The sequence below is a fragment of the Corvus kubaryi genome, unplaced genomic scaffold (assembly GCF_017639235.1).
Source record: "Corvus kubaryi isolate FWS band 111438036 unplaced genomic scaffold, C.kubaryi_AGA036_p1.0 37386, whole genome shotgun sequence".
NCBI classification, from domain to species: Eukaryota; Metazoa; Chordata; class Aves; order Passeriformes; family Corvidae; genus Corvus; species Corvus kubaryi.
Genome location: NW_024581128.1, coordinates 871,402 through 897,020, shown reverse-complemented (window position 1 = coordinate 897,020; position 25,619 = coordinate 871,402). Strand labels below are relative to the sequence as shown.

The 25,619-nt window shown below is 41.2% G+C and overlaps 1 protein-coding gene and 1 long non-coding RNA gene across 4 annotated transcripts in view; one reads left to right on the top strand and one right to left on the bottom strand.

Annotated features, from left to right (window-relative positions):
- COMMD1 (copper metabolism domain containing 1) overlaps positions 1–25,619 on the bottom strand; it is a 63,141-nt gene that overhangs the window by 25,045 nt on the left and 12,477 nt on the right. For 2 of the 3 annotated variants that reach the window (XM_042036738.1, XM_042036740.1), the window contains one exon: positions 18,219–18,500. In XM_042036738.1, coding sequence (XP_041892672.1) covers positions 18,219–18,500 — 282 coding nt within the window. Of the gene's footprint in view, positions 1–18,218; positions 18,501–18,735; positions 18,760–25,619 lie in introns of those variants that run through there. The other variant, XM_042036741.1, reaches the window with a different exon arrangement.
- On the top strand, positions 19,478–22,680 carry LOC121668720. The gene is made up of 4 exons (XR_006017538.1): positions 19,478–19,585; positions 20,452–20,561; positions 21,864–22,009; positions 22,486–22,680. It is a non-coding gene; the product is annotated as an uncharacterized LOC121668720 (long non-coding RNA).

Here is a 25,619-nt window from a genome sequence, read left to right as displayed (position 1 = left end):
AGGCTACCTCTGGCACCTTGGATAAATGCTCCATGAGACTCTTCCCACTATCAACAAACCTGAAGGAATTGCCCAAAGGTGTGTATCAGGATCCATAGTACAGAGGGGAAAATCACTCTGCTTGCAGATTAAGACTCTCTGGGTCCAGCCAAGCTGAAAAAGAATGAAGAACTGCCATGTCTCAGGAGAACAGCATCTGTCTGAAATCTCACTGATGTTCTGGCACTGTACTTGGAAAACAAATCCTCTCCTTCAGCTGCTGGCGGGAGGGGGAACAAACTAAACCCTGAGTAATTCCACTCCCGTCACCGTAATTCCCATTTTCTGACATCATCCCAAGCCCCTGCCTAGCAGGAAAACAGGCAGCCCAGTGTATGGAGGCTACGCTAGGGAAGATGAGCATCACATAGAAAAGCTGGAATTCAAGTCCTCATGGAAGTAAATAAACCCCTGCAGTATTTTCAGAATTCCTACTGTGACAACACCTCTTTGAGGCAGCGATATTGCCCCATTTCAGCTACATCCTCGGTGAAACACAAGCCATTAGTACAACAGTAATTCATCACCTCGAGCCTTATCTTGCTCTCTGGACTCTTTTACAAAAAACAAGGCCAGCCTTAGAGACAGAGCTTTAGCTGAATGAACACAAAACCCTGGGGATTTGCCCAGGAAGCTTGACCTCAGGTAGGTGTTGCAGGGTAGAGTCTGTGGTCTTCTTTTTGAAGTAGGAGGAAAAAAATTAACTATTTTGAATCTCAGATCCTGAGATTAATAACAAATCAAAAATCAGTAGAAGTCCCCTTTTTAGATGCTGAAAATTAGCCTTTGTCAAGCCAACACAACAAGTTATTTAGATAGAACCAGATTTTCTGTGTTTCAATGTTTATATTTGTAAAAGTTCTTCCAGAAGAAAGCTCTCCCACTCAAAGATTTATTTCCAGCCCCTGCCCCAGTTTCCCAGTAAGTTAGTTTCCAGTGCTTCTGGCCACTTGGTACTTATGTAACCCATGAATTAGGAGAAAAAAAGAAAGAATTATGGTATGCTTCCAGCTTAAGTTGTCATTAACTTGTTTGTTGCCTTTCTCACACTTCACAGCCCCCAAGAGAAAGCTGTTTTGATTGTTGAAAACACGGTATGCTTCAGGTTAGGAAGAACTAGGAATTCCAGCCTCACTGGGCTAGAGACAGGACAAACCCTTGCCACCACCATCCCTCACAGGACAGTATCAGCCAGATCATGGTACCAACCACTCTCATAACCCTAAGGAGGAGGATAATGTTGTACCTCAGAGTCCTGTATGGTTCTGGAATCACAGGAAGCTTTGCCATGTTCTGGAATCACAGGGAAGGGAAATTACACAGCCCTGGTGCCACAAGGGATGTCTAAACACAATTCTGAGTTGGTTCTGCTCTTCTATCTGTGGCCATGGCCTTGAGGTCTGTGTGCAATGCATTTTCCATGTTTTAGAAAATGGTTTCAAGCCCAGAACAAGACTGTTAAGAATTGCTTGCTGAACAAGTTAAAGACCAGGGAAGTTGGGAGAACATTGTTTTCTATTTCTACTTTCAGAGAACTCCTTACCAGTGTTCATTTGAAACTCATGTCCAGAAGCAGAGCTCCATTTGTCTTTCAGTGATCATCACTTTTACACAGGCAGGTTCCCATGTCAGAAGCTGTTCTCGTGCAGCTACAGCAGTATAAGGTGATGATAAGCAATAAGTAAATCATTAAAAATTAGTTTCTTCTCAGGTAAATAGCATTCACATTATAGTGGGGATTAGATATGCCTCTTGTTTCAGCATCTTGGAATCAAAGCAATAAAAAAAACCTTACAAAAATGATTTGACAAGTACATGCAGGCAGTGTGACAGTGTTTAAGATCACCATGGTACCTGACTGCAGTGCTGTTCAATGATGACAGTGACAGCAAGCCAGAAATCTGGAGGTTTTTCAAACAAGACAAGCTCCAAGGCTCCCTTTTAGATTCTGATCTCCTTGGGGGGAAAAAGATAGGGGAGGCAAATGCACAAAGAAAAGATGTGATGATGATGATTGTGTTGAGTCCCTGGGGGATGAAACAACTCCAGGGTGATGCATCTTACACTAATAATCAATTCAGAGCTTTAAAAGCAGCATGTACTCCCTCTCTTCCCCTTAAAACTCTTCCTTAATATAGGAATTATTAGAAGCTAGAGGAGAAGCAAAATCTTTGAAGATACACAAATAAAGTACAAAAAAAGCATCTTTTTAAGGTGAGGATTAGGCCCATCCTTCATAAGCATGACATATGGGATTAACCCACAGAATCACAGAAAGGACTGGGGTGGGAAAGACCCACCCGTGAGCCAACACCACCGTGGTCAATCAGACCATGACACTGAGTGCCATGTCCAGTCCTTCCTGAAACACCTCCAGGGATGGTGACTCCACCACCTCCCTGGGCAGCCCATTCCAATGCTTAATCACCTTTTCTGTGAAGAAATTCCTCCTAAAAATTCCAGGAAATACCTCAGAAAGAAGTCAACAGCTCCTCCCAATTTAGTTCCATCAATAAACTTCCTTAGTATCCCCTCAAGACCTGCATCAAAGGTGTTTATGGAGATGCTGAGGAGCACCAGGCCTAAGTGAAACCCCACTGGTGACAGGTTGCCAGCCTGATGTCACCCCATGCACTGTAACCCATTGAAACAACCAGATTTCTATCCTTGCAGGAACCTCAGAAGAAACACTCTCTGGGTATCTCCAGGGCCTCCTCCACCCCGGAGATTTCTCTCCTTGTCAGTAATTGATAATTTGCTCCTGGCACACCTACACACAGCAAGTTGGCAGGGGTGCAGCCCTGTGAGTTTGAACACAAGTTTCCAAAAAAAGTCCACAGGCATGTATCTTTGTGAGGGGGTGAGCTACATGAGTACCTAACACATTGCAGTGACTCAAACGGGGAAATTTCAGAGATAAGAAGGAAGAGGAGACAAAGTGAAGAGCAGAAAAAAGCCAGAATAGCTTGATTTATCCAGCTGTTTGTGCAAATGGAAGGCTGCACATGAAACCAAATACACTGAGAATTTATCAGGGGCATGAAAATGTGCCATTAGCTTGTAAAGTTGGAGTTTTTCAGCCCACGAGCACAGCACAGAACTTACAGTGCCATGAAGGCAACTTCTTTAGTGATGTAGCACAGCCATGATCATAAAACATTATTTTTTCTGTTTAGGGTCTTATGCTATTACTTTAATACTCAAAAATCCTCTGGCAGGACATGAAAATCTCCTCCTGCTTAATCAGAAATACAGACTGAACATGTAAAGCACTTTGCTTCAATAGAAAAAAACTCACGTCTTTTCCTCAATATCTGACTCATTGTTTTTCACCTGATTTGTCTCTAATTAGTAGCAGCCAAGTCTAAAGACTAAACACAAGCCTGAGAGATAAAAGGTTGCTTGTACAGAGGAGCAAAACCATGGACAAAACACACCTTCATAATTTCAAGTGTAAGAGATCTTCATGTTCTTGTTTTCAGCACAAAAAGTCACATTCCATCCACTTTGGTGACCCAGCCCTTGCCTTCATCAAAAATACCATTCAGTGTCAAAAAGATGCTGGCATTTACATTAACAATGCCCATACTGTGAAGTATGTTTACCACTGAGGAGAGGAAAAGAAAAAATACTTATTTCCATGCGCAACAGACCCATTTGTTCATATTCGGTTCTCAAAATCTAGTTTCCAGTAAGGGCAACTCACAATAAAGGTCTGAAGAGGCAGATTAGTGCAGGCTACAAACAGATGACAGATGAGGTGAGGAGGGGAGAGGGGAAGAGATAACGACCCTTTGGTTTGCTGATATTCAATGAGGCATCTGAAGACTTCATCCAGAGCGTGCACAGTCGATTCTCTCTGTAAATCCATTAAACCCCTTGACAGCATCCTGTTTGAAGCTGGTATTGCCACATGAGTCACTGCTCCAAAGGGGACAGAACCATCAGAAAGAAGGAGCAGTGTCCTCATGCACCTCGCAGCCACGTGTCCTGTCATCAGTGTGGTTGCATTGCAACAGACTGACGAGCAATTCGAACTGACAGTGGTTTGCCGTCTTCACTGCAACTGCAGCTCACTTGAAATGCAAATATGCTGCTTACTTTCAAGCCGCCCTCTGCCCACTTCTAATCAAGTCTTCAGGGTAATAAGCCTCGTTTGTATTCATGTGTACCTCAGCCAGCAAAGCTGATTCTCAGTGTAATCATCACTATGAACAAAATTTTACAGCTTAGCTACACAAATGTACCACATAAAGCTCATTACTTCAAATGTATTAGAAGATGCAGGTGCCAAGTAACTATTCTATATTCCATCTTTGTTTTTAAAGCTCTGTCCACTAAATCCACAGAAGTTTAGACAAGGAGTTTAATGCAAAATTTCAATCTATTCACAGCTTCCCAGAAAGCCACAGAGCAAGAACCACATACTGTTTCCATAACACAGCACTGGGTCTCAGTAGGATAATGTAAAGCAACAGCACAGGGAGACACCCTGCAAACCTAGACCTTTCCCAGGACAGCCTTTGTACCTTCATGTGCTCATGGGCAGCTTTAACCTGGGGCTTTGTGGTCCTTTGCTGTGCTGCACAACTCAAATAAAGGAAAAAAACCCCAGCAGCTCTGCTGATACAAAACAAGGAATCAAGTTTGGGAGTGAGGAGGAAGCCAAGGGAAAAAATCGATGGAGGAAAGAGGCAGAACAGCAGCTTGAGAGGCAGAAGGGAAAAGAGGAGAGGCAGAAGACATGAAAGTAGAACCAGCAGAGAAAGATAGGAGGGAAAAGAGGAGAGGCAGAAGAAATGAAAGTAGAAGCAGCAGAGAAAGAGAAGAGAGAAACGGGGTCTCACACACAGCAAGAGAGGCAGTGCTGCTGCTGAGAGGTGACTGACCTGCAGCTCAGGACCTGCTGGACCCCGAGCCTACTGCCTGATTGCTTACTCCTTTAGCAAAGCCCGAGAGTCACTTTATAGATTAGAGTGCATGCAGTGTAACCAAATAACTACATTTCACTAGGTACAAAATACTATTGCTTCACACTTGAAAATTTGGAAAAAGCAAGATGCTCAGAGAAGGACAGAGGGCGAACAATACCTGGAACTGGCATGGAGCATGAGTCTCTGGGGAAACCACTTCAGATAAAAGGCAGCATTTGACGTAGGTTCTAACAACAGGGAAAGGAAAGAGAAGTACTAGAAGCCGTTTCCCAGATTTCAGATGGGGAGGTATTAATAATCTGCTCCAATATACCTCCATCTCAGATTTTCTCTGGCTGAAAATAAAATCCCACTAATATTTTCTTCGGTGGCTTATGGATATAATGAGTGTTCTGTCATTATTATGCATGGAGCCAATAATTAAACTTCTTTGTCCAAAGGTAAATGTTCTGTGCATACAGGAGGCCCAAGCCAACATCTGTCCAGGTGATAACTCACTGTGTGTTCCCTGTTTTCTCCAGGCTTAGTCTGAGGCACCTGGGGTCTGGCTTGCAGGACTGATGTCCATCACTGCCGTGGCTGCACTGTCAGAGATGTACCCTGGCAATACCATGAAGGCTCTGCACTCTGCAAACTTGGGTTGAAGGTTTTTCACACTGGCCACCAGAATTAATGGAAATCCATGTGCTTATGTTCTCTGCCTTCAGACTGTATCCTCGAAATGGGAATTAAAATATCATCATAACTGATTATAAGTATTCATTTATGAGATTTTTATGGCAGTAAGAAGGGTTCTGTAGGAGCCTCCACAATAATAAATACTATTGAAATAAACTATGATGAAATTAATAATTTTGTATTCAAAGCACAGTGAAAAGAAACATTCAACAAAGAGAGAATGAATGAAGAAGACAAATTACTTAGCAGCACCCTTTCAACAAACCTCTTATTATTCTGGGCAGTGAATGAAACAGAGCCAGTGTGGGAGAGAAAACAAACACCCAACCAGAGCCAAGCAAAGGGCACAGAAGAAAGGAGGGCGCAGAGGAGCCGCACTCAGGCAGGGAATGGTGCCGAACGGGGAAGGCGGTGAGACAGCAAAGGGAGAGGCCTGGTGACAACTCCCTGTCTGCAGGAGAAAGCCCTGCCCTCTGAGAGGACACAGCGTTGTTGGACACTGCTGTCACTTCCTAGGATGGGACATCATGAGCCAGGCTGACCCGGAGCACAAGTAGCATTTGAAGTCATGCGCAAGTTCCTGCTGACAGCAAATCTCATACCCCCTGTTTGCACATAAAAGCACTTGCCATCCTCAGCCCTCTGGCCAGGAGCTCTTCGTGCTGCCCTGAGGGAAAGGCAGGAGCTGAAACGTCTCCTGGGAGCCAGAAGATTTTGTCAAGAGCTCTACATGTTGTCATGCGAACACACCAAAAGGGGCAGAAGGAACAAGGCAGCTTGGAGCACAGCATGCCACTTCTGACAGCCCCTTCCAAAAATCTTTCTTCTTCCAAAAAGCAATGCCAGAGAATAGCAATGTCCAATGCTCTTTGAAAGAAAAGTGCTGCTTGCTCAGAGCAAAAGTTGATGGTTTAGGATAAGATACAAAGATTTGCTGAACACAGTTTTCTTACCATGTAGCTTCTGCACGAGGATCATGGCAAGCCAACATCCCCCAGACAACCCAAAGGCCACTGGGATGTGACAGCACCATCTAACACCCAAGTCCCTCAAACCAAGGTCTCCTCCAGCAGCTCTGGAGAACAGTCCCCCTCAGAGGTGAGCGAGTCCTTTTGATCTCCAAGCTCTGTGCCTGGAACAACAACCCTCTTCTTTTCTTCACTGCTTCTTTCCCCAGAGAGCAGCTTCAAGCCCTTGAAACTGACCCATTTGTCCATCATCTTTCAAATCCTCACTCTCAGCTGCAGGTATTGTCTTTCTTCTCCCTTAAGCACCCACCCAGCTTGACTTGGTGTGTTTGCAGAGGGAAGTGATAGGAAACAAGGTGGCTCAGTCACACCTCATATCCCAAACCATGAAGGTATCTCAGTGCTCCTGGATCACAGTTTATCCGTGCTGTTGTCATGCAAAGCATTCGGTGTGCTTAAACCTCTAAGTACTTCTGCTCTGTAAACTCAGTGCTTGTTTAATACAACTTTTAAAAAGAAGCTCACATTTAAAGAAGTTTTCCTTATAATTTCGTTTATAACTTGCATTAATTTTTACCCCAAGAGTTTTGATTTAATGCAAATACAGGTCTCTCACCCAGCAGCCTGCACTTCTTTGGCTGACAGCTTAATGACATTCACTCAACTACACTTCCCACAGTGTAAGGGCAGGTGCTGCATTTCTTTTCTGCTTTTCCTTCCTAAAAAACGAAGGTTGAGGCAGTTTGCCTCCACTGCCCTGAGCTGAACAAAGTGACGAGGTTTTATCCATACCACTCATTTGAGAGGAGGAGTTGTCAAGCCACATCAATCACTAGGCAGTTCAGACAGAGGGTGGAATCTATCTCACCAAACCTTAGGCTCCTAGAATTGACCTAGTAATGTTTGCTTTCCTCTGGAGTCCATACAAACAGATCCTTTGAGGGAATAGTCCAAGGCAGAGAGATTTATCTTTCCCTCAAGCAGCCTGGGTTTCTCCACGTCCTCTCTGGGTGACCAGCTGGATGCAGACACGGCTTATTTTTCAGCTCAATCTTCAGTGAGAAGGAGCATGGGAATCAACACTTCTTTTTCACGTTCTCACAGCAGTAGCTATCACAAAAGCCAATTCTGTCAAGTGCTGTGTTTGTTCTCCTCGTATAATCAAGATATTTGTAGGCAGGAACAGGTTCCAGTCTAATTAAATTTGATCAGACTTGAGCTTTCTCCCAGACAGTTGCACTTCATAGCTGTCTCGGAGCATCACAGCAATATTTACTGGGAAACACGAGCATTCCACTTCCATAAAAGCAGGCAGTTTACAATTAGCTGCAGATAACTCAAAATGACTGCTTAGAGCAGAAATGCAATTTTCTGAAAGGGGTTATTGGTTCTGACCATGATGCACTGCACTCATGATCTGTCACACCTCATTACCTCAGACCAAGGAAGTCAGGCCAGTGTAACTGGCTCTAGCTGGATACGTTAGAGACTCTCCTCAATGCTGAGCCCTTTTAAGATGTTGCCTTCGAGGCTGAAGTCTTCAAAAAAAAAAAGCAATTATCAAACTCATTTTCTCAAGTCCTGTGGCGTATTTACAGGTTAAATGGAATGAAATTTTTTAATAGTCCTTAAAGCACAGCTTCACTTTTGAGGGCGATTCAACAGAAATGCAATCAATTGACTGAAAAGTTTATTGCCTGTAAACATTCAAATATCACTTCAGGGGTTTAAAAAAAATCTGGATATTATAGCAGCTTTGCATGTTCAACCAAGATTCAGAAGCTGCCTAATTCTAATTCCAGCAGTAATTTGTATCTCATTTAGTTAGGCCACTGCAAATTAAATACAGGGCAAGCACATCCCTGGTTTGCATTGGTGGAGCTTGACCATATTTGAACACAAGGAAACTTTGCTGTTTTCATCTTCTATCTGCCTATCTAACCCCACCTAAAGCAGTCTGGGAACTCAAATTACAATACCACAATCTTCACTAGGTCTCCACTGACGCAATTTATTACAATTCAATCATTAGGAATGTGACAATGTGTACAAGGAGCACCAATTCCCAGCAGAGAGGTCCTTTGGTTGTGCAGGGTCAGGGTAAATAGCACTACAAAGGTATTTCTATGCATAAAACAAGAGGTTTTATACTCTCCTTGTGATTTAAAAGGGAAAAAAATCCCCTGACAAATCGGCATCAAGTATGGCTACTTCTAAAATTGGGACTGTATTTCAAGCATTTATTAACCAAATTAAGCATATGCAATTTAAATTTTGCTTTCCTTGTCATATTAACATATTAATGATTATACATCAGTGAGTTGAACTAAAAATATAGTGAAGATTTGCATGTCTGATTATCTCTGTGGGGTTTTGCAACCGATAATTTGAAAGGAGAACAGGAAAAAACCCCTTGTGTCAAGGTCTATGCAAAATTACAGCTGCCAGAGGTTTCTTAATCAAAGGATTGTCTTGTATCTTTTGTAAGTTAGAATCTCTTTCTAAATGAAGAGGATTTGCTCCTGGAATTATGTTCAAAGTAGTCATTTCCTCAAGTAGTACATAGAACAATGATGTCTTAACCAAAAGCACTTGCCACTGATCTCCTCCCAACCATCTCCTTTCAGAGGAAAGCAGGGAAACTTATGCTTCACCACACTGCCTCAGAAAGTATTTTCAAAACAAGCAAAAAGAAAAAAAAAGGAACAGATGCATGCAAGGAAACAGAGAAAGCTACTTTGAGGACGAAACTGTCAACAGCAACCAACTTCTTGTAACCATTCAATGAAAAAGAACTCGAACAACAAATGAGTTTATTTGTTAAAGCTGTGAGTAAGTCAGGGCTCTGTTGCTGTTCCCAGACTTAGAGAATCACTTCAGGCAATTCAGCCAAGCTGTGGCTCAGCTCACCATATTTCCCACTAACACTAGACAAAATAACCAGACAAGGAATAGGACCAGTATTTCAATCATGTTTCTCATTAAGGCTGTCACAAATCTATGGAGCTGAGAAACTTTCTAGAAACAAAGAATAACAACGCTCTTAGAGTACCAAGACTCCCCTGTTCTTGCAATCTGTGCAGATTCCCACCTCCAGATACCCTTTTAGATCATTTCCATATCAGATACCTTTTCCACCCTTCTCCAGATGAACTCTACAATACAAAACTCATCCAACAGCCGTGTCTCTCATTTTCTATTCCTCCTCCATTTTTGGAAGAAAAATTGGCACTTCAGAGAAGTTATTGTCAGCATTCAAGGAGAGCTGCTTCATTTCTGTTCAAGAGATCACTAGCTAGGATTTAAAATAGTGGCTCTTTGAACATGTATGCTTAAATGAGCATTTTTTTCAAGGCAAGGTAGAGTTCTCAATTTCTTTTGCCCAATTCTGCCCTCAACCTGTCCCTTCAACAAATTGATCCACACTAAAAATGTGGCTGAAAAAAATAAAAGGGTGGGGAGGAAACAAAAAAATTTCATTTGGACTCCCTCAGCCACTTTCAGCTCCATGAACACATCACTGCTGGGGCAGCACAACGCTGAGGACAAGCAGCAAAGGTCAGGAACTTTTCAAGTGCACCTCACAGCAAGGAAAAGACCTGACACCAAAACTACCCTCTCACACCCACGTCTGATTTTCTGTGGCAGTTCTATTTACTGCCTTTCTTTCACTCTATGTTTTGACAAGATGAAGCCAACATACTAAGGAGGAGACAAATACTTTGATATAGAGGTAAGCGAACCTGCAAAAAAAAAAAAAAAAGCCTTGTTTCCTACAGTCTTATTTCACTTACTTCTTCGTTTCAGGGAAGGGGCACGAGCCCCTCCCAAAACTTTTCTGCTGGCCTCTAGAAGTCCCTAGGTAGCACTGCTAGTGGTATGTAACAGCAAGAGCAACTGCAGCAGGAGTGAGAGCCTGCTTTTATCCAAACAGGGTGCTAGTATTCCAAGCATTTCACATAGTGACTAACTGCATTTCTGTGCAGGGAGCTCACAGCACCTCAGCATTAATGCTCAGTTACCAACTCCCAAGGACAGCTTTGTACACCAGCAGATTCCAGCCAGCTACCTGTGGAATCACTCAGTCAGAAGCTGTGTAAACAGAATGAAAAGAAGAAAAGAAAAGGAAAAAAATATATATTTATCTTTTTTTCATTTTTAATTAGGATGAGTAGAAGCTCTAGAAGGATGGAAAGCCATAGTTTGCCAGAAACTAGAATGGAAGTATCTGCTCAATCAAAAGATTACACTGAGAACTAGCTGTGAGCTGAAGGGATTTTGCTCTGCCGCCCTGGACTGTGTTGTTTCTTCTGTTCCATCAATTCTTGCACAGCAAAAACTGGGGTCCATCTTTTATGAAACGTATATATATATACACCCCCATATGTTTAAGATAGAATAAAGAGAATCCAAAAGATTAAGCAGCAAAAAGAGTGTAATGCTCTACAAGTGTTTCTCCCCAGTTATGTGCCAGATTTCTCCTTTTGTATCTTCTGATACCTTCTCCTGCAGTAGCTCTTCCTAATTAAAATAAATTAAGAACCTGTTCTTACTTACAGCCCTGAATGCTAGTGCTCAGGGATCTCGACAGAGATCATGACAAACCTGAAAGGATCTCCAAAGCACTTCTCAGCAGCAAGGTGGCATAGTGTCAAGAGGGGCAAGGCTGGCCAACTGGCAAAACAACAATTTTAAATGTATTTGGCCAGGCTAGGCCTGTAAAAACAAGATGCTTTGTTAGCCAATGCATGGGGCACTTATGTTCATAAAAACTCCTTTTTTTTCCTGAGTCTCCTAAGAACAAATTACTTGCAAATGTTGATATCCAAGTCCTCTGAAGAACACAGATGGACACCACCAGAGCCAAGATGCAAAGAGGCTTTGGTTTGCTGTATACAAGTTCTCCAGCAAAGAAATATTCTCCTTTTAAAACTTTTTTTTTTTTGAGAATCATGCAAAACTTTTGACTTCTGTTAAAAAGATGCTAGTGGAGATTATAATTTTCAGTCCTTCAACTACATCTCCTCTCAATTATAGATGAGTTTTGCTGCAAGGTCATGTAGCCAAATGGTGCCGGTCTGCATGTGGCATTCTGTGCAAATGCAAAGCTTTAATCTGTATGTTTGCAGGCACTCTCCACACAGTTCCAAGTCCATGGTGGTGGGGAATTGCACAAACAGTGGGACTGCCTGTGATTATTTATACCACAGTAGTGCAAGAGTCACATAGAAACTGCTCTGCCAACCTGCCTCAAACAGAACAATTCCTTTGGTGATGGGGGAGATGCAATTTAGGGTCTCCGACCCTGTAGAGCCAAGTCCAAGAAAAGGTATGTGGTGAAACACTGTTGCTGGGACAATTTTCAACAGCCAGGTCTGTTGACCCCAGCTGCCCCTGTGCCAGCCTTGTTGCAATCTGTTTCTCAAGGCTGCATGTGAATGCCAGATTGATGTTAGATTGCAAAATATTTGTTGATATCATTGAAATCATTATAACAGATGGCAAGTCCCCTGTCAGAATGTGCAAGTCCTGAGAAGATAAAAAATTTCAAGGGTCAAAGACTGAATCTGAATTTAGGCAGATGAAAGGCAGTAAATGGGCATCACTGCTGCCTTCATAGAGCTCACCTTCAATTAATGCAGAATTTTCCCTGTAACACCCTGAGCTCAGCTACAGTCAAAAATACTTATATCTCAGTTAAATTATTCTATTTAATTACTTCAGCAAATCCAGATCCAGAGTAAAGACATGGAATATATGAGTATGTGTGCACTTGCACATCCGTATATACATGGCACAAACAAACCAGGATGGAAACTGTTAGCACTACTTACTGCAGAATACCCTTGCTTTGTATAGGATGAACAGATGAGGTAAAAAATACTGTCAAATATATCCAGTGGAGAAGTGACAGTTGGAGTTGGAGTTATGTAATACCTCCATTTAATGCTCTTATCTCCTTAACGTACATACTACACTTCCACGTCCCAAGAGCCACAAATAACGAAATTCTCTTCTTGTTCCCAAATTTCTCTTCAAGAAGGTGACAAAAATTGACCTGTCGAAGCAAAGGACTACAGAGAGTACCATGCAGAGGATTAAGTAAATAACTGAGTTAAGTCAGTCAACTGTGTTCCAGTTTCCTCTGTGCCGAGTGACCTGGTGCCCTCTCCATTTTTTATTTGCTTTTGCACTGTACTGCCTTTATGTAACTGTTCCCTCCAGCTCATAAATTTCCAAGGTGAACAAAAGCTCAAATGATTACATTTGGCTTGGACACAAAGGTGATTTTTTTCCAACTGACTTCTACTTACCATATTCTATCATTTTAATCACATAAAAATATTAAGCCCATTTGGGTTAAGTTGATTCATTTGGCTTCTAAATGCCTGTGCTTTCCCATTTTTGACTGGAACATCATTTCTGATGATGTTAATAGCTACAACAATTAAGACAGATTATGGCTGGAAAGGAAAAATGGTTTGGTGGTTGCTTTTCCTTCCTCTTTGCAGTCCAGGCTGGTGTCATTTTGGTTTGGGTACCTGGAGCTGCTTTTCATCTCCCCACGCATCACTTTGCCCACACCGATATCCTACGAAAAGCCATGTGCCTTTTCAAACAGATCCTACATAAAAAAGACTGAAGATCCATTATCTGGGGCTATTTTCAGCAATATCTCTGAAGCAGCCTGACCTGGAGTCACACAGAGGCAAAAGCAGGCGCAACCATAATCCTTCCTCACTCCTGATGTTCTCTTGCTCTGACCTCTCTGCAGCAGCGACAGCTATTGCTGGGGATAACTGGAGCTGACAAAAGCCAAGAGACCCTGGCTTAGAAAAACGCACAAAACTCCACCACATCCTCAGCAGCGTTCAGTCTGTACTCCCAGCAAGGGAATGTGATTCATAGGTGATCAATTCTAAGATTTTTTTATTACATTGTGAAAGCACGTTCATGTGTGAATGCTATAAATAATTTGTTTATAGCACAGATGATAGAAATTTCAGCCTAAATTTGTGTAGCATAGACATAATTAACAAGTCAGAAAAAAATTTAATCTCCCAGAAGTTGACTTTGAGACCTGCTTCACTCCCTCCTAAAACATTAATTAAATCTTTACAGCCATTGCAACCAAAACTTGATGAAATGTCAAGCTCCAGACCTTAAATACTGGTAGCATTTTACCTCCTACGTATAGCGCATGACAATTGTCTATACTGCCTGTAAACTCTTTCCACACATTATTATTATTATTATTATTATTATTATTATTATTTTCTCTGAATTACCAGGGTCTGGACCCAGCCATCAGCAGACAGCAGGTAAACTGCCAGCTGACAGTTCCTACTTTTTAAGCATCCAGGATGTTGTTGCACTGGCAAAGGTGCACTTCACCTAGCAAGTCCTTTCATCAGAAAGTATTTTAGCTCACTGGGGAGAGTTTAAAGTGACAATCAAAATACAGTCATAAGCCTCAAATATTAGACTTTCACTCAAAAATCTATTCCTAATGCTTGCTTATTCTTTAAAGAAAAATACTTGTCTTTTGTGAAGATACATATCCCTGATGATTTCAGATCAGAAAAAGTATATGGAATGAAAGGCTGCTGTTTGCCCTTAACTTTGAAAGAAATGATCCTAATTTCTTACCGTGTCTGTAGCTTTTGGTATTTGCTACACTGTGGTATTTACCCACTGTATATCATTAACTGTTATGACACCTCTGTCAGGTAGATGCTTTTAGAAAAGGAAAGAGAAGAGATATACAATGTTTTGGGAAAAAAACCCTCTAATCCATAATCCTGATGCGATTACCTCAGGTCTTTCTGGGAAGATTCCTGCAGTAGAATCCCAGCTTCACGTTAAACCAGGACAGAAAATACTCTTTCATCATAAAACATGCTTTAAGATCCAACAAAGCCTCAAGAGAAGTGATATTACATGGATTACTGGTATCTTAAACACCAAAAAGAAATGCATGTGAAAATACCCATTCTGTAAGTCAGTTAAAGCAAAAAAGCCAAGAACAAATTCTCATCTAATCTCAGTCTCAGATATTAAACTGCAAAATATATAATGCTGCAAGAAAGTAAAACTTATTGGCAAATCAGCCCACAGGAAGAACACAACCACAGGGAAGAGGCACATCTGAGGAAAATAACATGACAAAGCCCAGAAAACAAGTTTAAATACAACCTTAGTGCCAAGCCATGGTGCAAAACCAATGCATTAATTTTCTATCAATGGCAAAGTCAGGTATAAATCTGTTAGTGAAATGTGCAGGTAAGCCAACACTGCACAGCAGTGGCTGCCCACCACGTGGAGCAGTGCTGGTGCAGAGGGGCAGGAAGGGCATGAGAAGGAGGATGCTCCAGCTCACTCTGCTGTCCTTCCAGGCAGATTCATGTCTGGCTGAAATTTCATGCCAAAAGAGCTCTACAGAAATGCTCGGAGAGGGAGAACACGATAAAAAAGGACATAAAGAAGGGGGCAGGTAGTTACAGATGTTTTAAGAGAAAGCCAGCAAGGTAGATAAAAAACCCAAGAGGATAAAACCATTCTGGGCTGTTCAAAAGGAAAAAATGTACCAGCAGTGATGAGCACTAAATATCACAAGATGAAGGAAAATGCAGGCTAAAGGGCAACTGCTTTATCATTTTATTTTTAGTCATATTGTTAAAGAAAATGGGCTTTCAAAGCTGAGCATTTCATGACTAGCATGTTCATCTGCCTTGAACCAGGATCTATAAAGACTACACCACCAGCATAAAGGAAACTTTTAATCTTGCTGTAAAATCTTTACTGAAGAAAGAGTTCAAATTCAAAGCTACAGATCCCGAATCAAATTTTTCAAAGTTTGGAGCATGGTATATTCAAATGTTTCTCATTAGAAGTGTTTTTAAGAGCACTTAGGGAAAAGGGCTCATTTATTTCTATTAGCACTAACAGCAAAGCTAGCAAGAATTAATGCATGCAAGTTCTGATGGATTCTCAAAGCCAGAAATATCTCTCTCTGGTCAGAAAATATTTACAAAATTTGAAAAAATTCATGTAAACTCAGTCTACTGGTATTTATGGAGCAGTCACTTCCAATTCCCCATTCTCAACCACATCAGGTCTCACACACAGAGTCTTCCCATCATGAAAGAACTGACTGACTAAAATTCAGAGAAGGCAGGCAGGAAGCCAAGTAATTTACTGAAGCAGGAGCAGATGCTCCACCAAGCAGCCCGGCCTTCTGCTGGGCAGAGATCTAAATCCAACCCAGAGACACTGAGAAGAATCAGAGTGACTTCTGGAAAGGTACATTTTCTACAGAGCATTTCTTTGCTTCTGTTGAACCATGAAATATTCATGTCAATTCATTACATATCAATGCATTTGTATACTCCTCTGTTATCATGTGTCCAAATGAAAACAGTCTGTTGTGAATAATTTACTCCTGAATCATCAGCCAGCTTTCTTCTTCAAAGCCAGATCTTCATTATTCATCAAATCCCATCTACGGCTGACAACTTTTTAGAAAATATGTTCTCTGCTAAATCTAAGAAAGGTACCAGTATACAAGCATTTGATGTTCTACAAAACTTGATATCTAGAACAGATGTGCTAACAATAAAGTAAAAATATTTATAAAGACTATAAAACATGACAGCTTCAAGTTAGTGGGCTGGATTCAGTGTGCAACAACTCATTCAACCTCCAGTAGGAGTCTCTGTGACCAGTCCTTCCAGGAAGTCCCCAAACACCTGTGGGGTCCCCAGAACTCATCCCATCACAGGAGCATGCAGCCTGATGCAGAGTGCCCCAACCCAAAGATTTACAGCAGAGAACTTATTTAATCCAAAGCTAAAGGCTATGTGAAACCAGAGCTCCTTAGAATAAATGTACATTGACTCAAGTGGTGACAATGCTAATTACTCCATGGTTGTTTCAGTAAGTACCAGTTTAACTCACACCAAGTGTCAGGCTTGCCACAGCTTACTGCTGTCCTCAGGGAAGGAGGCAAAAGTTGTGTTTGATGGCAGTTCCAAAAATGCATTCACACAACCACTTCCCTTTTCAGCATGAAGGGCATTGCTAAAATAATTAATTTTGATTTTGCTGTGGGGCTCATTGGTAAGAGACATTACAGTGTCTCAGAAACGTGTATTCTTCCTCCATGTTCACATCCCCTGACTCTCTGCACAGGGTGAAAGAAATATAAATGTACTTGCTGGTTGATGTTACTGTAAAAATCCATTACTGGGGGGAAAAACAGTTTCAGAACAGGAGTCACTAACTACATAATCCCCTTATGAAACACAGCAGAGATTCTGAGTTAAGGATGCATTTTTTAATGACTGTAGGTATTTCTCCCATTTGCTCACTAATGTACTCAATGTACTCATTATAATGTGCTCCCTGTAACCTTTTTATTCAAAACAACCTTTTTGCATTTGCTACTAATAGAACATAATCATTTCCAGTCTCAAGATCCTGAGCAGAAAACTCCCACTTCTTTGAGGTTAGGAAAAACCTAAAGCCACACACCATTGTTGTACTGGTCACTGCAGACATCCATGAGGGGAAGGCTCAGGAAGGATCAGCTTTCACTGACTGCAAAGAAAAGTGAACTAACAGGATGACTCCAACAATACCTGCTGTCTCTGTAGGAACCCAGTTTACATGTATGCACATCCTGGTCTTGGCTTAGGCACACAGTTGGAATTCAATCATTCCTGTGCACAGGTATATTCCAGGTGTGTGCGTGTATGGATGGATTGAGGTATTCCTAACTCAGGCACTCTCCCTATTAAAATATTATGAAATACAAGGAAACTTGTTAAATGTTAACTATTAAGATCAAAATGCCCAAATTAGCTCATGGCACGATTTGCAGCAGCTACAGCTAAGAAATGAGGTTTAAAAATTTACTAAAACATTGCAGAGAGAAAAGATACCAAATTGAAACACATTTCCTGTTAGAAAATGATAGTAAAAGTGAGGATGGGAAGCTGTGCCTTTAGCTGTACATTCCTATGGACTACGGAGATTAAAACAGGAAGGCAGTGTTCAGCACTGATAGAGCTATATATATAGATATCTTTCAGGCAGATAAGGCCAGATTGCATAATGTGACAGGTAAAAAGGATGTACTTCTAACATAAGAATGGGTGTTATGTAAAATAAAAAGGAGTCCTTCCCTTCATTTGGTGTAAAATCTTATTTGTGAACTTCACTCTTTTTCAGCTCCTACTTTGCATATTTTAACTAATTTTAGTGTTGGATTAAAAAAAAGACTAATCAACTTTGCAGTGCATGGAATACAAACAGAATTATACGATAATGTTTGATTTCTACATCCTCTCATTTTTCAAGCTTAATGTAAAGAGAGCTGTCAGTACATACATGAAGATATGAAAAAGGCAAAAATTGCATTGACCACCCAGAATGTGTCTTTGTATCCAAAGATGGACCACAATTCCAAGTCCATTAAAGGCCCAGTGGTGACAAATCAGCTGGCTTGATTTGGATGCAGTGAATTCAGCAACAGGCAATATGCCTCAGGGCATATGTAGCTACATCAGGTTTATGTATTTTGCAAGAAGAAGCTTACCTGCCCATTTTTTCCCAGTTCCATTTCAACTATTGCAACAGGAGTGTTTATCTGATCAATGTGCCTCAACTGTGACTTCAGGTCCACTCGCCAGTTCACGTTTTTCAAGACATTATCCCAGCGGCTCTGATTGATCAGGCTCTCGTGGATATGAGTCCGGTGGTTCTTCCAAAATTTTGCAATGACTGCAGCCTGATCTGATGTGATGCCACCTTGTTTTTTGGTTTGGGCAGTGAGGAAAGCTTCCAGCTGATTCAAATCCATGTCTGCTGAAGCAATTGACTGTAGGAAAATAAAGAGAGCAAAAAGGAAAAGCTTGCTCAGAAACGCTCCTTAACTGAGGACAAAAAGGTCACCATCTTTAGGGTTTGACAAATACTGGATCTTAAAGGGGTTGTACAAACAAATCTTGGTTATGCAAACATCCTGACACCTCTCATTAAAACTCAATTTGCAAGTGTCCACTACTTATCCCAGATTCCTGCCCCACAACAGCTGGAGTGGAGTGGATCGGTACCAGCAATGAGCTGGAAGCACCTTTGGGAATTCAGCACTGGTATGGGATAGCAAGGAGGCTTCTCCCTGTCTCCTGGCCCTTTGCCCACTGTGCCACAGGCGTTCCCAACTGGACACTGCTACAAACACTGCGTCAGGGCTGGCTGCTGTTCCGATGGCCAGGAAACAGGAATGCTGGGACAAACAAGGCGTGCTCCTGAGCTGAAACAAGTGAAGGGACAGCCCAGCTCATTGCAACATCCACAGTTTCATCTGCCACCTCCACACCACACACAAGGAAGCAAAACTGGTAAATGCTGCACCAGTAAAGCAGGGCCTGCAGCGCTGGCCACAGCCAAGCAGCAGCAAGAGCACGACTCTTTCAAGGAAGAGTCAAAACGCAAAATGCAACTGCATTTTTTCATCTGTATTATTCTATCTGTATGGCCCCAAAAGCATTAAAAATGCAACTGCAGCTTCTTTTAGAGCATTGGTGGACTTTGTCAGGCTAAATACTTTATTTGTGTTTTGCAGCAGAGTGGAAGGGGTCATTTACTCCCCTACCCTGTGCCGCAAAAGAAACGATTATTATTCCTAAAACCCCTTTTTTTAATATAGTTATCCAGTTTTTCCATATATTTTTTCAAAACTGGTAAGCCCACAGCCTTACATTTGCATTGCCTAAGTGGCAATAGCTGCTACTATATATGGCCAAGAAGGGAGGATGGGAGGTGGAGAGAGGAAACTGTGGTCAAGTTTCCCCATTGTCATTTCAAGCAGATGCTTTCGCTTCATTTTCACACAAAATGGATGCAAGTTCTCCAAAACAAACACACCACCTCCAAGCACACGCTGACACAGGGCACAGCAAGGTGAAGTGCGGCCAGTCCTCGGGATTTGCCTCCATTTAATCTTCCTTGACATGGTACTGCTACAGCTGCACTCCCTGCATTCAGGGAAACCACAGCCTCATTCCTTTAGCCAGGGGGCTGACATCGTGTGGCTTTGGGCTGGGCACAAGCACTGGGCACTGCACATGGCTTGTCTGCAAGACTGGGCAGTGCTTATCTAGAAACTGAGGTGCTTGTATACAGAGGTTTTTTACGAGCCATGAGCTGCTTTGCCTTGCTTTCACAATAGATCAGCCGCCATCTGTTACGTGATTGAGAAAATAAATGGCAATCAACACTACGAGTAAAGCCTTGGTTGTATTAAGGTTCCAGCTTAATAGGAGCATCTGTGACTTTATTATAAAATCTGAGCTGCCTGGTGCACCATTCTGGCTTCTCTATAGGGCATTTGACATATTGGTACACATTGCTTGCATTATATTGAAAATATTTAACCTAAGAGGTAATTATCCTCTACTAACTCATTATGCTGGAAGTGAAAACAGCCCTTCTTTTCATTTTCAGAAGAAAAGCTATTCAGACTTACAGCCCTTTCCTATAGTCATGTCTTACACAAGCAGGACTGTCTACTAGCAGCAGTATGGAGTATTTTCTGGTTTAATACTCTTCACATCACTACATCTGTGTTTGTGTGTTGTGTGACACCAGCTACTGCTCATGTACATCTCCTGTGTTGGCTTATGTGAATGGGGGGAGAGGAGTGGAGGTGAATCAACAAGCACAGACCCCAGCACCTTATGCAAGCCCTGTCAAGATTAAGTTCAGATGCAGACTTTCTTCTCAGTTCAGCTGTGCAGAAAATTGCCTTCTGTTTTATTGCTGTGCAGAAACCAAGAACACAAACTGTGTCCTCTGCACTGAGTGAAGGAAAGGTGTCATGGCAAAACAGCTCATCTGTATTAAATGTGAACCTGATGCAGATTCATGGCGATACCAGGTACCCCTTTTCTAGGCTTTATTTCATAACCTTCAAATATTTCACATCTGTAATCCTCCAGATTTTTTTTTAACCTCACTCTCTTCACAAAAATCCTTTTTGCAAGATGCATCAAGATTTCTGGCAGTGCCCTTCTAAGCTGATAAAAAATCACAGACACAAAGCTCCTTATTGTTGACATGTGATATAAATGTGACTTTGAAGTGTATCCAGACGAGGAAGCTTATGACCAAACTTGAAGTTTTAAGCATAAGGAACACAAAACAATATTACAGGGCATATACAGGACAGTTCGACCTGGCTGTTTGGTAAAAAACATCAAGAGATTGACAATTAGTTATGGTCTAGTGTGAGCTACATTTAAAAACTCTGCACCTTTATGTATTATAAGCACTCTGATACAGTTTGCTGCCAAAAGAGTGTCACATAAAACCAGAGGAAGGAAACCATGTATGATAATTAGCAATCATTTATACCTCCCTCATACACATGTGCACGTGTACACACAATGTGGGTGGTTTTATACTCTTAAACTTACTGTACACAGCCAAGAATCCAAAAGGTAACAAGCACACAGTATTTTGGTGGAGTATTTATCAGATAATGCATACCTTAAATAATACAGCCTTGTAATCCATCATTCAGACTAGAATCTCTCCCTTCTTGGAAATATGACTACTACTTAAAAATTCCATTATAAAAAATTAACCGAAAGTGGGTACACACAATCAATGAGTTACATTTTGGTACAGCTGCATGTAGATATCAATTAATGGAAACATATTTTCTTTGAAATTCCTCAACAAATCCCACTGGCTATACTGGTTTTCAAATCACATAAGAACAGTAACTCATTTTAGTATTCTTTTTCATCTTAACTTGAAAACATTTCACTGCAGACAAAAAATGAAAGAACATTTAAAGTCTTTGCTGATCTTCTCTGTCTCTTGTTGCATGAACATTTACACGATTCATTCTTGAAACAAATGTAGTTCTACTCCATTGCTTATATGAAGGGACTCAGTTCAGACTTTTTTTAAGCTTGGAGAAACGTTTTAATTTATCTTGGCAAAAAAATTATATTTCCAGTCTTACTCTGCATAGCATTACAAACAGTTCTTTCAATTACTTTTAACAATGCTCATTTATTACATAGAATATCAAATTATAGTGGATACATCTTACTGATATTTCTAAGGATTAATTTAAAGCTGGAACATGAGTGGTTCTTCTGTGCTTATAACTAGAGACAGATAAAATATATCTGATTGTAAGTCTCCTTCTCATGCTATTAAACCCTAGGAGCTTCAGATGAGCATTTATCACCACCAGGACAATGACCAGCTGTTGTTCAGCTCCCACTGCCATGGTGAAGATTGTTTCACTGCTGGAATAAACAACACATGCACAGTTTAGCATCCTAACTGGAAAATTCTCAGAACTTAAAGGTATTGAAACCTGTTCTATCCATCTGCTCCTACATATGAATCACTGTCAGCATTGGTTCTAGAGTGATACATCTTATTAAAGCCAGTTACTTAGTCCAGACAGACATTAAAGTGCAGAGTAATTGCCATACCTTCAGTCACTGTACTGTTAGAGACACATCATTATGTTATAGAGACTTTATATTCTCAGCTAATTTCAGTTTTTGTTGGTAATCACAAGTAATTTACCATTTCAACATAAAAATCTTCAACTAGCAAAAAGCAGAAAAGTTCTCTAAGAATGTATAGAAACACAGCTGCTCTATGCCAGTGCAAAATGTAAATTAACGTGACTATGACTATTCACTTAAATGTCTAAGTAAAAAAAGCCTATTTCAAAACTAGAGTCTGTAAGACAACATCATTAGATATTAAGAGTTTCCTCACATTATGTATTTTGAGATTTGATAAAACACACTTTTTCTTTTCCCCCCTAGAAAGCACAGCTTATGGACAGCATGTCATATTACAAGCACACAAATCCTGCCCTCAGTGACTGGCAACACTTTCCTTTCCACAGGCTGAGCAGATGCTTTTGAACAGCAAGAAACAGTTTTGGTCATACTGAATTCTCCTTGTGTTCTCCTTCAACACATACCCACTATGTCTTCAAATACAATTCAGCCAATAAAAATATGACTTCAAATACCATTTCCTTAATGAAACAATATTTGATAATCTGGGGAGTTTTGTATTAGCTTAATTAGATCCATCAGACATGTGCCCTGGTACATAGAACAGGAAAACAGACTTAAATTCATTATCTCTTCTGAGAAAAAAAGCCTGACAAGCATGCAATACTAGTGAGAAACAACAATTGGTAAAACCCACTGGGGAAAAAAGAATACATTTCATTCTCAGAAATAAAACATTACTTGTCAACCATCACAGAAGAGCTCTAAGAGCTGGACGTGTCAGCATGTGGGGGCATTTCCTCCAGCTGACCCTCAGAATTGCAGGCTGCTGCCAGCCTGTAGCACAAAGAGATCCCAAGCTCACAGAAACAAACAATTCAGTGCCATGGACCATGCTACTGAACTCGCCTCCTCAGGCTTTTGGGAGGTGGGGTAAGAGGCTATTCCTGCATCACAGCCCTTGTCATTCATGTGCTTTTAGAAATATAACCTTGAAAGCCATTTCTCCGACCCCAGGAATGCATGCAAGGAGATGTGGAAGCAGCTGCAGACAGGAGGAACATGCCAAGGAACCCTGCTCAGCCAAACATCTTCATCACACAAAGCCCATTCTGGGTAACACCAACGTGTATCTCTTTAATTTATCAGCCTCAGAAGAAAACCTTTTCTGGATTTGGGGGCAAGCAGGGGCTGGTGACACTGGTGACACTGTGCCATTTGTCAGAATCAGCTCAGCATGTTCCTCCACAAAGAGCAGCTTCTGACAAGAGGAATCCAACATCTTCCCAACCCTGTGGTTTCTGGGCCTTCCTGTGTAAGTGTGTCCTAGCCAGACTCTCCCAAGGGCTGCTGAGATATCCGCCCTGTAATAAATGAGCTGTTCCCACAGATGTTCCCTGGATATAAGTCCAGAAGACTTTCCCACGTTTCTGGAGACAGTGGAGGTTTTCAGCTAGTTGGTAGGTTGTGCCTCACGAACACTGTTTATTACGGTCCAAGAGCTCTCCTGAGAATCAGAATTAAGACAAAATTAGATATACAACAGCCTGCACTCTGTCTGCACTTGGAAATGGTGATCCATCTTTGGGGAAAAAATCCCCCAAAACTAAAGGCTTCTACACCCCCCATAAATTTCTAAGTCAGAAATCACAAGTGACCTTAATACATTTCATATTTCTACAACAAAGCAGAGAGATTTTAACTCATCTTAAGTCTTCATCTAATCCATGGGAGATCACACAAATTCTTTTATTCACGTTCTATACCATGTCCCAAGATTACTTTTATTTGCCTCTTATGGAGCTGTAGTACACAGCTAAAAGCGAAATAAAACAGTTTGCTAAGAGAAAAGAGCTACCTGTGAACCATTAAGAGGTTAATAATACATAAGTTGTTTAAACCCCGTAGCTTACTTTTTTTCTAGTATGTAACAGGTCTTCTGCAACAACTGTTTTTTTATTCCAACCTTTTGATTCCTTGCCAAGGAGGCACTCACCAGGTCAACAGAAATTCAGTAAACTTGTAAATATTTTAAAATTTGACTTCTGATTTTCATTAAGCTTTACTCTTGGATGGGAAGACTCGCAACACACACCAACACAAAAATTGCTACTGCAAATGGGAAAAATGTGTGTGTGGATGATGAAGTTTCAGGCAAAATTACATCCTTCCTGTGTTCCTGATCTTATTAAGCTTGATTCCACACAGACTTGTCAACTGTGCACATGAAAGGAAAAAACTCTTTTCAATGGGTCACTTCCATGCTTCTTGACTGATTCCTCCATTTTCTCCCTCACAGTTCCCAGGCTGCCACCAAGCAGAAATCCCCCAAACCCCAACTTATTTTTTTTTTGCATACAAGCTCACCAAGCCATGTTCTCTGTTAAAATTACATTTTTTGCTTGAGAGTTCAATCACAGGGGAGTGAATACTCAGCTATTTTTGACCTAGCTTACAACTGAACACAAAAGAGATCTTAAAGAAAAACCATGTGAAGCGACCACAGCACTTCTTCTCCAGCCTGCCCCTGCCATGAGTCTTTGCAGCTGCTAGAAACAATCAGTTGGAACTCACACCCCCATAAAATACCACCTCCTAAACCTATTTGCAGAAGGTGTCATTTTTCTGTGGTGTGAAGACGCATTTGATGACACAGGAGGATGAAAGGCTGATGAAAACAGGCAGCCACCAGAGAAGCCGCAACCTGAGCCGTGCTCCTGCGGTCACATCGTGCTTCCTGGAAACCTGCTGGGCTGAGCTCTAACAAGTGGCTCCCCTACTCCAGAAAACATCTTTAGCTGAAGGAAAACTGAGAACCATCAGGATTTCTCAGTCTGGACCTACTCTGTCTAGGCTTTACTGCCTTACAAAACAAGAATAAACAATAGTAACAACAACAGAACAAGCCCACGCATGGATAACATCAGTCATAGGTAGATCTCCAAACGATGCCTGCAGACTCAGATTATGAGTAGATACTAAAAGCTTGGATTTTGAGCAATAAACATAAAAAAAAAGCACCAGCCCTTCCTTCCTGAGTAAGTTTTCAAACCACTTGTATTATTTAAAATAGAAAGAGGAAGAGTTATACAAGAAAAAAGGCAATGGAAAATGCTTTTCAGTGCTTCTCAGAGAGCACAGATAGGTTGGACAGGCTGGAGGGAGATAAAACATGGAAAAATAAGGAAATGTTCTATTAATAGCAGATATACTTGCAACTGAAAGGGTGAAATAGGAAGATTAAAAATATAAACATATTGAAATTAAAAATACAAATATAAATTGTCCAACCTGACCTGTACTCTACTGAATTGCAGCAAAGAAAAAAAATCCCAAACTTTGCCATCAGTTTTCTCCCCACTCAAGTCCAATTCTTTGCTGTGGTTTATAAAGCATTTTGCCACGTAGGGTGGAGGCAAAGAAATGTCACATTTCCA